We start from the raw sequence: 12,354 nt of genomic DNA, 5'->3' as shown, positions 1-12,354 counted from the left end.
AGGCAGAGAGCAAGGAGGGAATGCAGACACTGCTCTTGCTAGGGTCACCATTGCCAGTTAATTAGTTATTCACAAGAAAGAAAGCAAAGGGAGCATTGAGTTTAATGAACTGGGGAGCATGAGCCTGCTTGCTTCAGCAGGAAGCTACCTTCACCCTCCAGGGATCACAGCACTGCTCACCCTGGGGGTTCAACTCTCCTTCCTCCTTCCCCCTCTGGTACCGGACTGAGGAAGGTGCAGGGAGAAATGCTTGACCACAAAGGCTTGTTGGTCTAACCAGGAAGTGGACCCATCAAAAAGCCCATGAAAGCTTGGGAAGTTGATTAGTTATTTTTAAAAAGCATCTAGTTAGTCCCAAACCAAGGCTAATATCATCCCAAGGGAACAAAAAAAAAATCCCCCTCTCTGTCTTTCTCTCTCTCGCACACACACACACCCCTCCATTCGCCCACGCATTTTCCCACTCTCTCTCACCTGGGAGCGCACAACCGCGTGGCTCTAGCAGCTGCGTGGGCCTGCAGCAGACTGCATGGGCTCCGAAGGACTAAGCTTCAGTATGAAACAGAAACTCCGGGCCTTGGCTCTTGTTTCAGCCTCATTGAAGGCAAAGAGGACTTTTGCCATGACGGGATGAACAAAGAGGGGACACAGGGGCAGCCTTCCACATGAGTAAACCATCTTGTCACACCCCGTCTCCCAGGTGCAGGTCCTTGGGATGCTTTCCTCGCAATCCTGTGGGAGAGCCCGACCTCCCCCAACAACACCGGGTGCTCCAGTGCCATCCTGCTGTCTGTGCCCCCCGCGGGTGCCTCCGAAGCGGAGACAAAACTTAAAGCTGAGGGGGTTTCTCCATCCACTTAACTTCAAATCAATAATAGGACTGACTAGACGTCCTCCTCAAAAACAGGAGAAAAATCATCGTGCAGCAGGCACTTGTGGCCAATAAGCTTGGGAACTCAGGCCCTTCCACAAAAGGCTTTTACACAGGGTTTCAGAGGAGAGGAATAGAGGGGGACATTATCTTTATGTGTCTAACCAGCCATAAAAGAAAGACCTAGTTCATGGAGAAGTCCCTCCAATAGATTTTAATCTATAAAAGAAGGATCTCAAGATGGGTGAGGAGAAAGAGGGCACAGCTGTAGAAGACGGAATGAAAAATAATGCTTCCTTACAGCTCCAAGAATTCCCAGAGATGCAAATATGGATTTTCAACCTCCTAAACTGCCTGTGACCTGTGGTCAGGCGAAGGGAATTTTACATAAGGAGATGATGAAACAAGGTGAGTTTCCTGGTCTTCCACGCTTTTCAAAGGGAAACTACCCCCATGTGGACATTGTACTTTTCGAGGGCGGGACACCTGTATCAGGGTCTCCAAGCCCACCCCAGATTCTCTGGTTCACTAAGAGCACTCACAGGACCTAACATATAGCCAAACTCACTGCTATGATTTATTAAACGGATAGGAAGCACAGGCAGCAAAGGCAAAAAGAACCCGTCAGACAAAGTCGAAAAGAAACAAGGTGTCAGTTCACAACAGCCCTCTCTCAGTGGACTCCGCAACTCACACTTAATTCTCTGGCAATGAATTCTAACACGTGTGAGATGTTGTCCATCAGGGAGGCTGCCCTGAGTCTAGGAGCCCAGAGTTTTGATCACGAGTTAGCTACACAGATATACTTAACCTATCACCTGCCAAAATTCCAGACTCCCAGTAGAAAACCAGGTGTTGAGCATAAACCGTATGGGAAGGGTGGGGCCTCTCCTGAAACCCAGGTTCTCAGATGTCAGCCAAGGGCTGACGTTGGAAGCAGGCGTTCCTAAAGATAGCTGTCTTGGGTCCGCTCTGTGAGGTCTTTTCTGTACCATATCCCAGACAGGCTGGAGGAAGGATGGCATTTCCACACTTTTCAAACTCATACACATTAGCCTACCAGGCTGTCTCCCCTTTCTTCCATAGAAAAGGTCCCCATGACGCCCACCCAGCACCTAATATAACAGCAGGGGCTTCAGTATCAGGGGCGAAAATGTACACATCTGAGAAATGCAACAGCGACTTCGCAGCCCCGTTCTCTGTAACATCTGTACCACCTTGTGCTCACCAGTAGGAGCACAGGATTTAGAATCAGGAGCCCTGGCTTCAACTTTCAGCTATACCAAGAGTGTCTGTTTCATCCGGGCCAAGCCATTCCCTCCCATCCTAAACGTCCTCCTACAAAATAGGAAAAGAATAAAAATTCCCTCCCCATATTATTCTGAGAATAAATGGGACAAATTGCAAATTATAATTACTGTAGTAGAACACAAACATCCACCTGCCATGGCTGGCACCAACAAGGATGAATGTGTGCCCTACGATTACACTGCACGTGAGGAAGTCAACTCTTCCCACCACATCGCATTGCTATGGGAAAGCACAGCAATGCTTTCCACATAAAGTAGCCATGAGTCCAAAAGGTGAGAAATCACTGGTTGCCATGAGCCGGATGATCAACATTGTACCAGACAAGGCAGACGTGGCTGAGGAGACGGCTGCCGCATGGCCACGTGAGTGCCTTCGTCTGCCCCCTCTGACATTGAACCTGGCTCTATCGAGGGTCTCAGAGAAGGGAAGGGAAAGAATCTTGGTCATTCTTCTTTAGAGCCATTCATTTGGTTGGTTGGTTTCTCTTTAGAACATGCCACATTTTGCTGTGTATAATGTGTACATTTTTGCACAAATTTTTTAAGGAAAAAAAAAGGATCTGTGTTATAACATGGGTAGTACCTGAAACACCTTGTATTTGTTCTTGTGTTTTGTAATTATTTGTTACATAAAATTTTCAAAAATCAATTGTTCAAAAATAAATGCTAAAATTCCTTTGCAATACAAAAACAACTATCTAAATAAAAATCAATACCTAATTAAATTTAAACATTAAAAGAAAAGGGTTTTTTTCTTGAAAGTTTGGGCCCAAATCATGGGAGTGCATTGTGCATAGCAAAGTACGGTAGGTAGGTAAGTGCTTTTTGAAAGTAAATGTGGGCCATAATTATTGCCTCTCTCATCTCGCAAAGCAATGTGCACACACAGCAGGAAGTCCCCTTCCGCCCTCACATTTCCGGTGCCCGTGGGGCCTCTGAGTGGGAACTCAGCTCTCCTGTGCTGCTGATTCCAAGCCTAAAGTGGGTGGCCCCAGAACCATGTTGTGGGAGGCCAAGTTCTGGGGTTGTCAGTGGGGGGCACGTCCTGGCAACAAAGGGAGCTCAGCTTGTCTTGCTCGGTCTCACAGGAGTCTCAGCGAAGTGTGTAGAGATGAAGGATGGAAGGCAGCTCACCCTCAAGGAATTTGAAATTGAAGGGAACCATGAAAAATCCAAGAACTGGAGGCTGAGTGTGCGCTGCGGTGGCTGGCCCCTGAAGTTCCTGATTCAGGTACCCTAGTGACAAGGGGCTGAAATCAATCAAGTAGTGTCATGGTCCACCAACTCCGAGCTTTACCAGTGTCCAGAAAGCCATCCTGACGCCCCTTGTGCTGGTCATAATGATGTCATTACTAACAGTCCACTGAGGTGTTGTCTTGGCTTTTATTATAGTTTAATCCTCGAAGTGCAAGAACTCTTACCCCCTGGAAGGTAGACAGTAAGTGGTGGCCTTGACTTGTCACGAGTGGTTGTTTGAAGTAGCATGGCAGAGCCAGGTTATCCGAAAATAATACACCAACACGAGTGTTTCCTGGATTACGGATGACTCATCATATTTCAACATTACTTCTTTTGATGGCCATCTGAAATTCATTCTTGAAAGAGAGTATACATAAGTGGCATTCCGAAACACCTCTTTGGGTCCTCACAGCAGCCCCCTGATGTGGACAAAGAGGGCCGGGTCTCTGCCACACATGAACTTCTGCCTTCGGACTGTTTCTGTCACTCGCCCCAGATGGCCCTTCTCTGTTCCACTCTAATGATCACGAAGAGCCCTTTGCTCAGCGACATTCATTGAGATACATCTAGAGTACCAGGGACTCTGAGGGTCAAGGCCTGGTCCCTAACCAGGAAGAAGGCTGCACATTCCTAACTACAGGGCTGCTGGTGCGGAGGCTCTGGCAGGAAGAGATGCAGGGTCTCGGGGGAGGGAAGTTCCTTCTGACTTGAGGTTGAGGGCAGTTTGATGGAACAGTGTGCACTGAGCTGGGTCTTAAAGAAAGAAGAGTTCTGACAAGGATAGCTGTAGGTATGATGCATTTCACATAAAAAAAGATGGCATGAGAATCCTTCCCACAACTTATCAAGAAGTTGCGGGTAATGAGGTTCAGCACACAGGGTGGGTTAACTAACTATAGAGATCTTGAGGCCAGAGGAAGGAGTACTGATGCGGACCCCGGCCCGTGGGGTTCGTGTGTTGTAGATGCAACAAACAAATTCACACGAACTACCAAAGTCCTGTGGAGAAAAAGGGACGGCATGGCCACTCTCTTGAGGGGAGACTGCCTTGACCCCTGCCTGGACAGACTTGTATTGGATTTCTAATAGCATACATCAAAGAAGGTTCAAAGAAGGTTCTCATTCATTACATTCAGGTTTGCTTTAGGTAATTACTTTTTACACATAAGAAAGAAAGGATGTTACTAATTATTTTCTATCGATTAACAGGGGGCAATGTTGCAAATGCAAGGGAACCATAACAGTAATTGGTCTGGTTACAATTTAGTCCTTGGGAGAATGGGCACAGACTTCAGGAAATTGCTTTAAAGATACTCAGTAAGCATTTTCTGTTTCAACTCAGGGTGAGGGAGTTTTAGCAAGAGCAAGCCTCACAGCCGCCTCGGTACAGTGCAGGCCTGATCTCCCACAGGAAAGCCCTTCTATGGGTTTGGCATCCTGCATGCCAACACGCGCCTATGGGCTTTCCAATAGGGCTGGGCTACATTTGCCATTGCCAGGCAGATTAGTTCCCTATAGAGGATGGACCCTTCTTTAATCATAGGGAAGATCATGGGAGGTTTGAGTTAGGGACTGACTGACATAGTTGAAATGATGCTTTAGAAATATTGATCTGCCCAGGCTGGTGTGTCTCAGTGGATTGTGTGCAGGCCTGCGGACCAGAGGATTACAGTTCGATTCCCAGTCGGGGCACATGCCTGGGTTGCAGGCCAGTTCCCGGCAGGGGACGCACGAGAAGCAGCCATACATTGATATTTCTCTCCTTCCCTCCTTCCCTTCCCCTCTAAAGATAAATAAATAAATACTTTTTTATATTTTATTTATTTATCTTTAGAGAGAAAGGGAAGGAGGGAAGGAGAGAAATATCAATATATGGTTGCCTCTCATGCGTCCCCTGCCGGGAACTGGCCTGCAACCCAGGCATGTGCTCTGACTGGGAATCGAACCGTGATCGTGTGGTTCACAGGCCCGTGCTCAATCCACTGAGCTACACCAGCCAGGACAATAAATACTTTTTTTAAAAAAAGAAAAGAAATATTGATCTGATCAGAGAAAGCAATATGGCTTAGAGGATGGAGTACTGGAAGCCATGGAAACCTTAAGTAACCTTCATGGCCTTTCTGTCTGACACACCTTCACTCAACCTGCAAGACCAAGTTCCAGCAGCACGTTCTCTGAAGTCCTTCCCGTTCGCTGTTTGTTTCCCATAAAGCCATAACAGCTTTCCACAAACTTAGGGCTTCCAACGATATGAACCTATTACCGTACAGTTCTGGAGGCCAGAAGTCTGAAACCAGTTTCGGTAGGTTCGAGTGACGATGTTGGCAGGGAGCATTCCTGGGACAGTGTGTCCCTTACTTCCATCACCTGCCAGAAGCCACCCGCATCCCTTGGCCCAGGGTGCCTTCCTCTTGCTTTATCACCATGTCTCCTAACACTCTGATCCTCCTGCCCCTTCTCATGAAGCCCCTTGAGATTACATTGGCCCCACCCAGATAATCAGAAGAATTTTCTCATTTCAAGATTTTTAATTTAGTTACCTCTGTAAAGTTGCTCTTCACATGTAAATTAACATTCACAGGCCTGGGGATTAAGACATGAACATCTTTGGGGGCCATTATTCAACTCATCACTCTCACTCATCTCTGAAATCCAAAATATGAGAGCATGATTTATGCTTTATTGTCCTTACTCATGGCTTGCCAGCTCCTCCCACTTCTCTCCTCAAAAGTCCAGACACCTTTGTGTGCCCAAGGCCACTGGTGGGGCCTGACACCTGGTACCTGTCACTTACCAAGTATGTGCCAATGGAGCAGCTGAAGTGTGTGAAGTATAAAGACACAAACTAGAGAGGTCCTAGGGGAAATGGAAAAGAAGTGATGGGTATAGAAGAGGTTGTAAAGAAAAACTTGGAAAGGCTTCATAAGGAGAGCAAGAGAGAGGGAGAAGTTTTTTAAGCTGAGCCTTGATAACAGAGGGCAGCGTGTTACTGATTTGGGGAGGGAAGTAATTTCCCATGAAGACGCCTTGAATGTGTGTTGTCGACAATGGGACATATCTGGGAGGTGGCCAGAGACACTAATCTCCAAACAGTAGAAAAGTACAAAAGTACAAAATGGACACATTGTGTAATCACTTTTCTCTTTCAGAAAGGACATCTACCAGATCCACCAAGGACAAGAAAAAAGGTAATTATCACACGTCTTTCAGCCAGTCTCATCTGTCACACTGCTGATTTTCCATTTCTGTGGCCATATTTTACAGTTTCTAAATTCACTAATTCCGCTAACTCTAATGAAACTTGATTTTATAACATGGTGTTTTTACAGTTGCTGCTTTCAAACATTACAGTGTATGAGGCCAGGCCTTCTTTAAGCACTAAAATATTAGAGACAGAGATGAGAATGACCTGAATGAGACAGAACTGACCTCATACGATTATTTCAACACCATTGCCTAACCTGAGAGAATAACTCACGGGGAGGGGGAGGCTCTAGAACACCCAGAGAGACAGGCAGTCACACAGCCACTTCCGAGGTCATTCTGCCTTAGGCCCACTGGGTGGGTTGTCTACGGCCTCTCTGCTCCTGGCTGGAGGTAAAAGCTGGGGTAGTTGTTGTCCCAGACTAGAAGGAGGTCAAGTTATTTTGCAGATATCCAAGGTCAATGCAGCTTGTGGAATTCAGGAGACAGTGGAAAGGTGCTCATCTTCCAGAAGAAGAGGTGCAGAACTGGCACTTTGTCCCCATTCTGTCCTTAGGGCTGTGCCAGCAGAGCTGTGGGGGGCAGTGGGGTCACAGGAGCATCTGCCTGGCTTCCAGGACTCCGGGCCCTGTGTCACTGGGGCTGCAGGGGACGAGTCCTCAGTCTCTCATCGCAGCTCCAACTCCGTCTGGGAAGACCAGGGCCAGAATCCTCCTCCATACAGCTTCACACAAGCTGGCTTGGGTCTGAGAGCCAAAGAATGTAACTTGCATTGGGCCAAACTATCACTGACAAACAATTTATTGGGGGGCTTTGTTGTTCTCCAGTTAGATATACAGACCCATAAAAGATGATGCAAAACAGAAGGAGGGCTGGGGCGTGAATCCTTTACATAAAAAGTCTGTTCAAATGTTTGGTTAATGAAAACTCATATTCAGTATTGTCATTCAATCTTTCTCTGCTTTCTGTAGATGATACCAGAGTCTCACAGTGATGACTTTATTGACCCATATGTGAGTACAGACTCCCACCTGTAACCCCAGAATAATCCGGGACCTTTCCCTTGGTACATTATTTGTGTCATTGCCGCCTTTTCCCAAAGTGTGCCCACACTCAGTTGGAACATGCTGCTGTGTGTGATGAGCAGTGACCAGCAGATGCATCACCCATATCAGATAGATGGGTCTGGGGTTGGGTGTCTCCAGCGTAAAAGCACCCTTTCTGTTGTTTAAAGGAAACCTTCCCGTCTCCCCGTTACTATGAGAGACAGAGCTTAAGACTAATAGGGTCATTGGAGGTGAGATTTGAAGTGGAAATGGGCAGGGCTGGCCTGCAGATTAGAGGTAAAGAGCAAATATGAGAAGACAGAGGCATTTTAATGAAGACAGAAGGAAAGGAAAATCCCAAATATCTACTCTATGGTGCAGACAGCAATCAGATGGTTTCATGAATGCCAGAAAGAACAGGCCAGGCTAAGCTGGCAAGTTCAAGGTGTGGACCCTTCCGTGAGTTCTGCAAAGAAATGTACTCAGGGCAAGTGTGTCCTTTATGCAGCCCCTATAGCTCCCCCCACCAACTTCACTGTCTAACATGGAAGAATAACTCATGAGGAGGTTGGGGAGTTATAGGCCACCCACAGAGGCAGATGGTGAAATCGCCACCTCTCAGATCATTGTTCCTTGGATCAAAGTGGGTGTTTTGTCTGCGGCCACTTTCCCCTGGGCTGCAAGTAAGACCAGAGGCAGTCTTGTTCCAGACTGGAAGGAAGTCAGGTCATCCCAACAATACCCAATGTTCACAGTGGTCAGCATCTGTGAGTCTCATCTGTTAGGACAAAAGGGGAAAACGGTTACATGGCCTATGCCAGGACAAGCCAGGCCCAAGTCAGGGCATTCCCAAAGATGTCCCCCACAAGACACTCCACAAGTTTTCCTATTAGAAGAAAGAGCATGGGCAAGAAAGATATTGCAGCTTAGAATTTCCTCATATATGTGACTTTTGTGCCTCTTCTTCTCATATCACATTTATAAATGAAGAGAATTTTCATATTGAGGTATAGTCTGATTCACCGAAGCTCATTAGACCCAGAGATGATATTCTGACTGTTATGATTTGTAACTCTAGTAGAAGGTCACTTTTCTCTGGCTAACAAGATGGTATTATAATTAGGGCCTCCACATCTTCATAGCAGTGGACCTCACAGAAGCACTAGGGATGAGATATTTTAAAATTGGGACCTGCAGCACTGGTGATGGAGTGGATGTCTGGGTGGGGAAAGGGCAGAATCTATGTTTACTTCCAGGCTCCTGGGCAAATGACGGGGTGGGTGCTTGGTGAGAGGAGGAGCTGAAGAGGGAGCAGATTCCAGACAGAAAGACAAGGAATGTGCTTGGGGACAGGGTGGACTTTGGGCTTGAAGAAGAAGGTCTACCTGGAGATGATGGAAAGTAAGGCGTGGATGTTGAAGGGCTCAGGAGGAGACAGGAGACACAGGTTTTAAAGTCTAAGTCTAGACATGGTAGGTGTGGTCACGGGATTAGTGACAGGGGCAGGGGGTGTAAGACAGAGCCCCAAGGAATTCCCACATTCTAACTGAGGAAGCTTTGAAGAAAGAGGTAGAGTGTAAGGGGGAGAAATCCAAGAGAGTGGAGTATCACAGAACGAAGCACAGTGTTTCCAGAACGAAAAAGCAGAATGGCCCCCCTATCACCTCCCACTTCCTCACCACCACCTGCATCCCAACCCCCCACCTCTGGGGAGGCCGGTCCCCAAATCTGCGCATTATTTTGTACCTAGATTGTCACAGAGTTCCTCCTTCTAATGCCTGGCGTAGACAGGAGATTTTCATCTAGGTGTGGTAGCGTTTCATTGGGTGAAACATTTCCCCACCACACCATTCTCCTCAACTCCCTCTCTTTCTGCTCAGGTGGTCCCAGAAGAGGAGCCAAATCCTTCTGGACATTTCTCCATCTCCATCACAGACACATGACCTTCATACACAGAAATTTCATTTTATTATTTTTATCCTCACCTGAGGATATGCTTATTGATTTTAGAGATGGAGGAAGGGAGAGAGGGGCATGTGAGAGAAACATTGACCGCTGCCTCCAATGTGCACCCCAGCTGGGAACTGAATCCACAACCTAATATGTGCCCTGGCCAGGGATCAAACCCATGGCCTTTCAGTTGACAGGATGACTCTCCAACCAACTAAGCCACCCAGCCGGGGCCATGTATAGACATTTTAGTATGCAGAGATTCACATGTTATGGCCACATAGACTGACCCACACACATTTTTTAAAAAACAACCCATTTCCCTCACCCTCCAAAGGGCTCCTTCCTTGATCGACTCTTATTTGGGTCTCTAAATTCTACCACTTTAACATGCATTGTTTCATTCCAGAATACTGGGGTGTAGACACTGTCACACTGTTGACCTTCCTAAAGGAAGTCAACTCTAGCTGAAAGCCCCACATGCTCAGATTGGTGGAGGACCCAGCGTCGATCAGTTTTGTGGGCTCCCCATCCTCCTTACACAGAACACAGCACCAGGTCATCCATGGACCCACACTCTCCGGCCATTCGGAACCGGAGCCTCCACACCTTACATGCCGAGCAGAGTCATGGGGAACCTTGCCCAGGCTCCCAGAGCTGAAGAGCCCTGTCTCCCCCGAGACTCACCTGGCCATCCGCGCCCATGGTCTTTCCAAAAAGTGGGGTGCATGGTATCTCAGAAGTTTATTCCATCATTCTAAATTCTCACCAAACCACTCTTTGGGGAGTCCCTATAGGTGATGCAGTCTAGATAACTAGATAAGACACTGTACTCCTGAGCCAGGTTTTTCCAGCAGCATCATAAATTTCTCAGGTTATCTTTGATTCATCCTTTTTTGTTGCTGGCTGGATCTCTGTCTTCATAAGGAAAACTGTCCTGATCTAACACAACCACATACTCCTGAACTTTACCGCAGACCAGAATGTTTTCTTCTAAAATCTCTGCTCGGCACTGACGCTTAACATTTTGTGGAGAGAAATTCACCAGTGTCACCTCGGTACAAGCAAAGTCTGTGTGTTCTAGTACCCCAGCCTCTCAACCTTCCTGAGCCTCACTGATCCTGGTGCTGCCTACATTCTCTCCCCTTCTAGCCAGAAAACTCCAATGAGTGTGAGGTGTGTCGTAGAAAAGGAAAGCTGTTCTGCTGTGATACTTGTCCGAGGTCCTTTCATAACAAATGCCACATCCGTCATATTGATCCTGACAGGTTAGTGAGACCGGATCCCCTCTTGCCCTTCCCTCTTGTGGTCCAGCTCTTCCCAAGCAGGCACACTCGTCCTGCAAAGTTTGTCTCCTGTTGTACGTCTTCACACAAGGGGAGCAGGGTCCTTAAATATCAGACCCGTTTCACCATGCTGGCAGCAGTGGATTCGTGGGAAGCGAACACTCAAGTAGCTAAAAGCTACCTGACACCTCTTTCTACCACAGAAAGCAGTGTCACCACCACCTGCCCAGCTGTTCCCCAGCCCACGCACTTTGACACCACAAATAGTGCCCATGCCCACACCACAGGAACTGTGTAGTAGGCTTCTATTTTTTCAATGATAGTTGACATGCAACATTATACTAGTTTCAGGTGTACAACATAGTAATTAAATGCCCCCATAAGTCTAGTACCCACCTGACACCATACGTAATATTACAATGTTATTGACTATATTCCCTATGCTGTACTTTACACCCCCGTGACTGTTTTAATAACTGACAGTTAGTATGTCTTAATTTGTAATGGGCCTCTTGAGAAAGGACTGGGATGGCCAGGAAAGAGGCTAAGTGGCACCTCTAGAATGAATGTATCCACCTGGTTACTAAGAGCCTCCCAGCACAGAGAGCCTGGTACTGTTGAGAGGACTCTGGTGGCAGATAGAATATATGACACTCTCTCGGTAGGTTTCCCTCCCAGGACATCTCTGCAGCACAGGTTCTAGGTGTAGACATGGCATTGCCAGAGGGGAGGATGCCCGCAGCTTATGCTCTGTGCTTATCAGCACAGTTGAGAGACAAGAGCTGTTTCCCTGACTTTTCCTGTGACCTGATGGTTGGTGGAGGCCCAAAACTTGGTACTGACTTCCCACACTGCACTGAGGCAGACAGGGCTCATCACCACACTCACAGTGACTCAGATGAGAAGCCTCGGTTTTGAGACGAGTGGGAGTCCATTACCCACCGTGGCACCGGACTCAGTAGACTACTTACGGGAGGGATGTCTTTGGCAACTGATCCCAGATGGGACTCCAGTGTGGAGGAGCCTCCAGGACAGAAGTTGGCTACCAGGTGGCAACCAGTAGCCCTTCTTAAACAGAGGCCTTTAACAGCTGAAGGAACAGTGGCTGCTTCACGGGGAACCTGCCTCTGTTCATTTTATGGCCCTCCTCTCAGGAACCCATGGAGGTGCATCTTCTGCCAGATAAGAGCTATTCCGGAAAATTGCCCAGAAAATCAACCATGTCATCAAGAATCAGAGGTCCTGGAGAGGCGGATGCTGAGTGAGGAGAAGTTGGTGAGTTGCCATGAGAAGCTGCAGCCTCCCTCCTCCCTCCTGTTCAGTTGAGAGGAGCACAGTCTTGCGGGGGCTGGAGGAATGGTGCCAGAGGCGAGCTGCTGTCCCTCACTGTGCCTTGGTCACATGATCTAACACCGAAACTCATATTCCAAAGGAAACGCCCATTCTGT

General features: G+C 47.5%; 1 protein-coding gene across 6 annotated transcripts in view; it reads left to right on the top strand.

Annotated features, from left to right (window-relative positions):
- SP100 (SP100 nuclear antigen) overlaps positions 1-12,354 on the top strand; it is an 84,126-nt gene that overhangs the window by 69,624 nt on the left and 2,148 nt on the right. For 5 of the 6 annotated variants that reach the window (XM_037063564.1, XM_037063562.1, XM_037063560.1 and 2 more), the window contains 6 exons: positions 1,175-1,279; positions 3,270-3,412; positions 6,570-6,608; positions 7,596-7,637; positions 10,773-10,888; positions 12,061-12,181. In XM_037063564.1, coding sequence (XP_036919459.1) covers positions 1,175-1,279; positions 3,270-3,412; positions 6,570-6,608; positions 7,596-7,637; positions 10,773-10,888; positions 12,061-12,181 — 566 coding nt within the window. Of the gene's footprint in view, positions 1-1,174; positions 1,280-3,269; positions 3,413-6,569; positions 6,609-7,595; positions 7,638-10,772; positions 10,889-11,109; positions 11,177-12,060; positions 12,182-12,354 lie in introns of those variants that run through there. The other variant, XM_037063565.1, reaches the window with a different exon arrangement.

Source organism: Sturnira hondurensis, unplaced genomic scaffold (assembly GCF_014824575.4).
Source record: "Sturnira hondurensis isolate 20B ecotype Veracruz unplaced genomic scaffold, ASM1482457v3 Scaffold0014615, whole genome shotgun sequence".
Classification (NCBI taxonomy): domain Eukaryota; kingdom Metazoa; phylum Chordata; class Mammalia; order Chiroptera; family Phyllostomidae; genus Sturnira; species Sturnira hondurensis.
The sequence above is the reverse complement of the archived record's forward strand: the minus strand, read 5'-3'. Positions and strand labels throughout refer to the sequence as shown.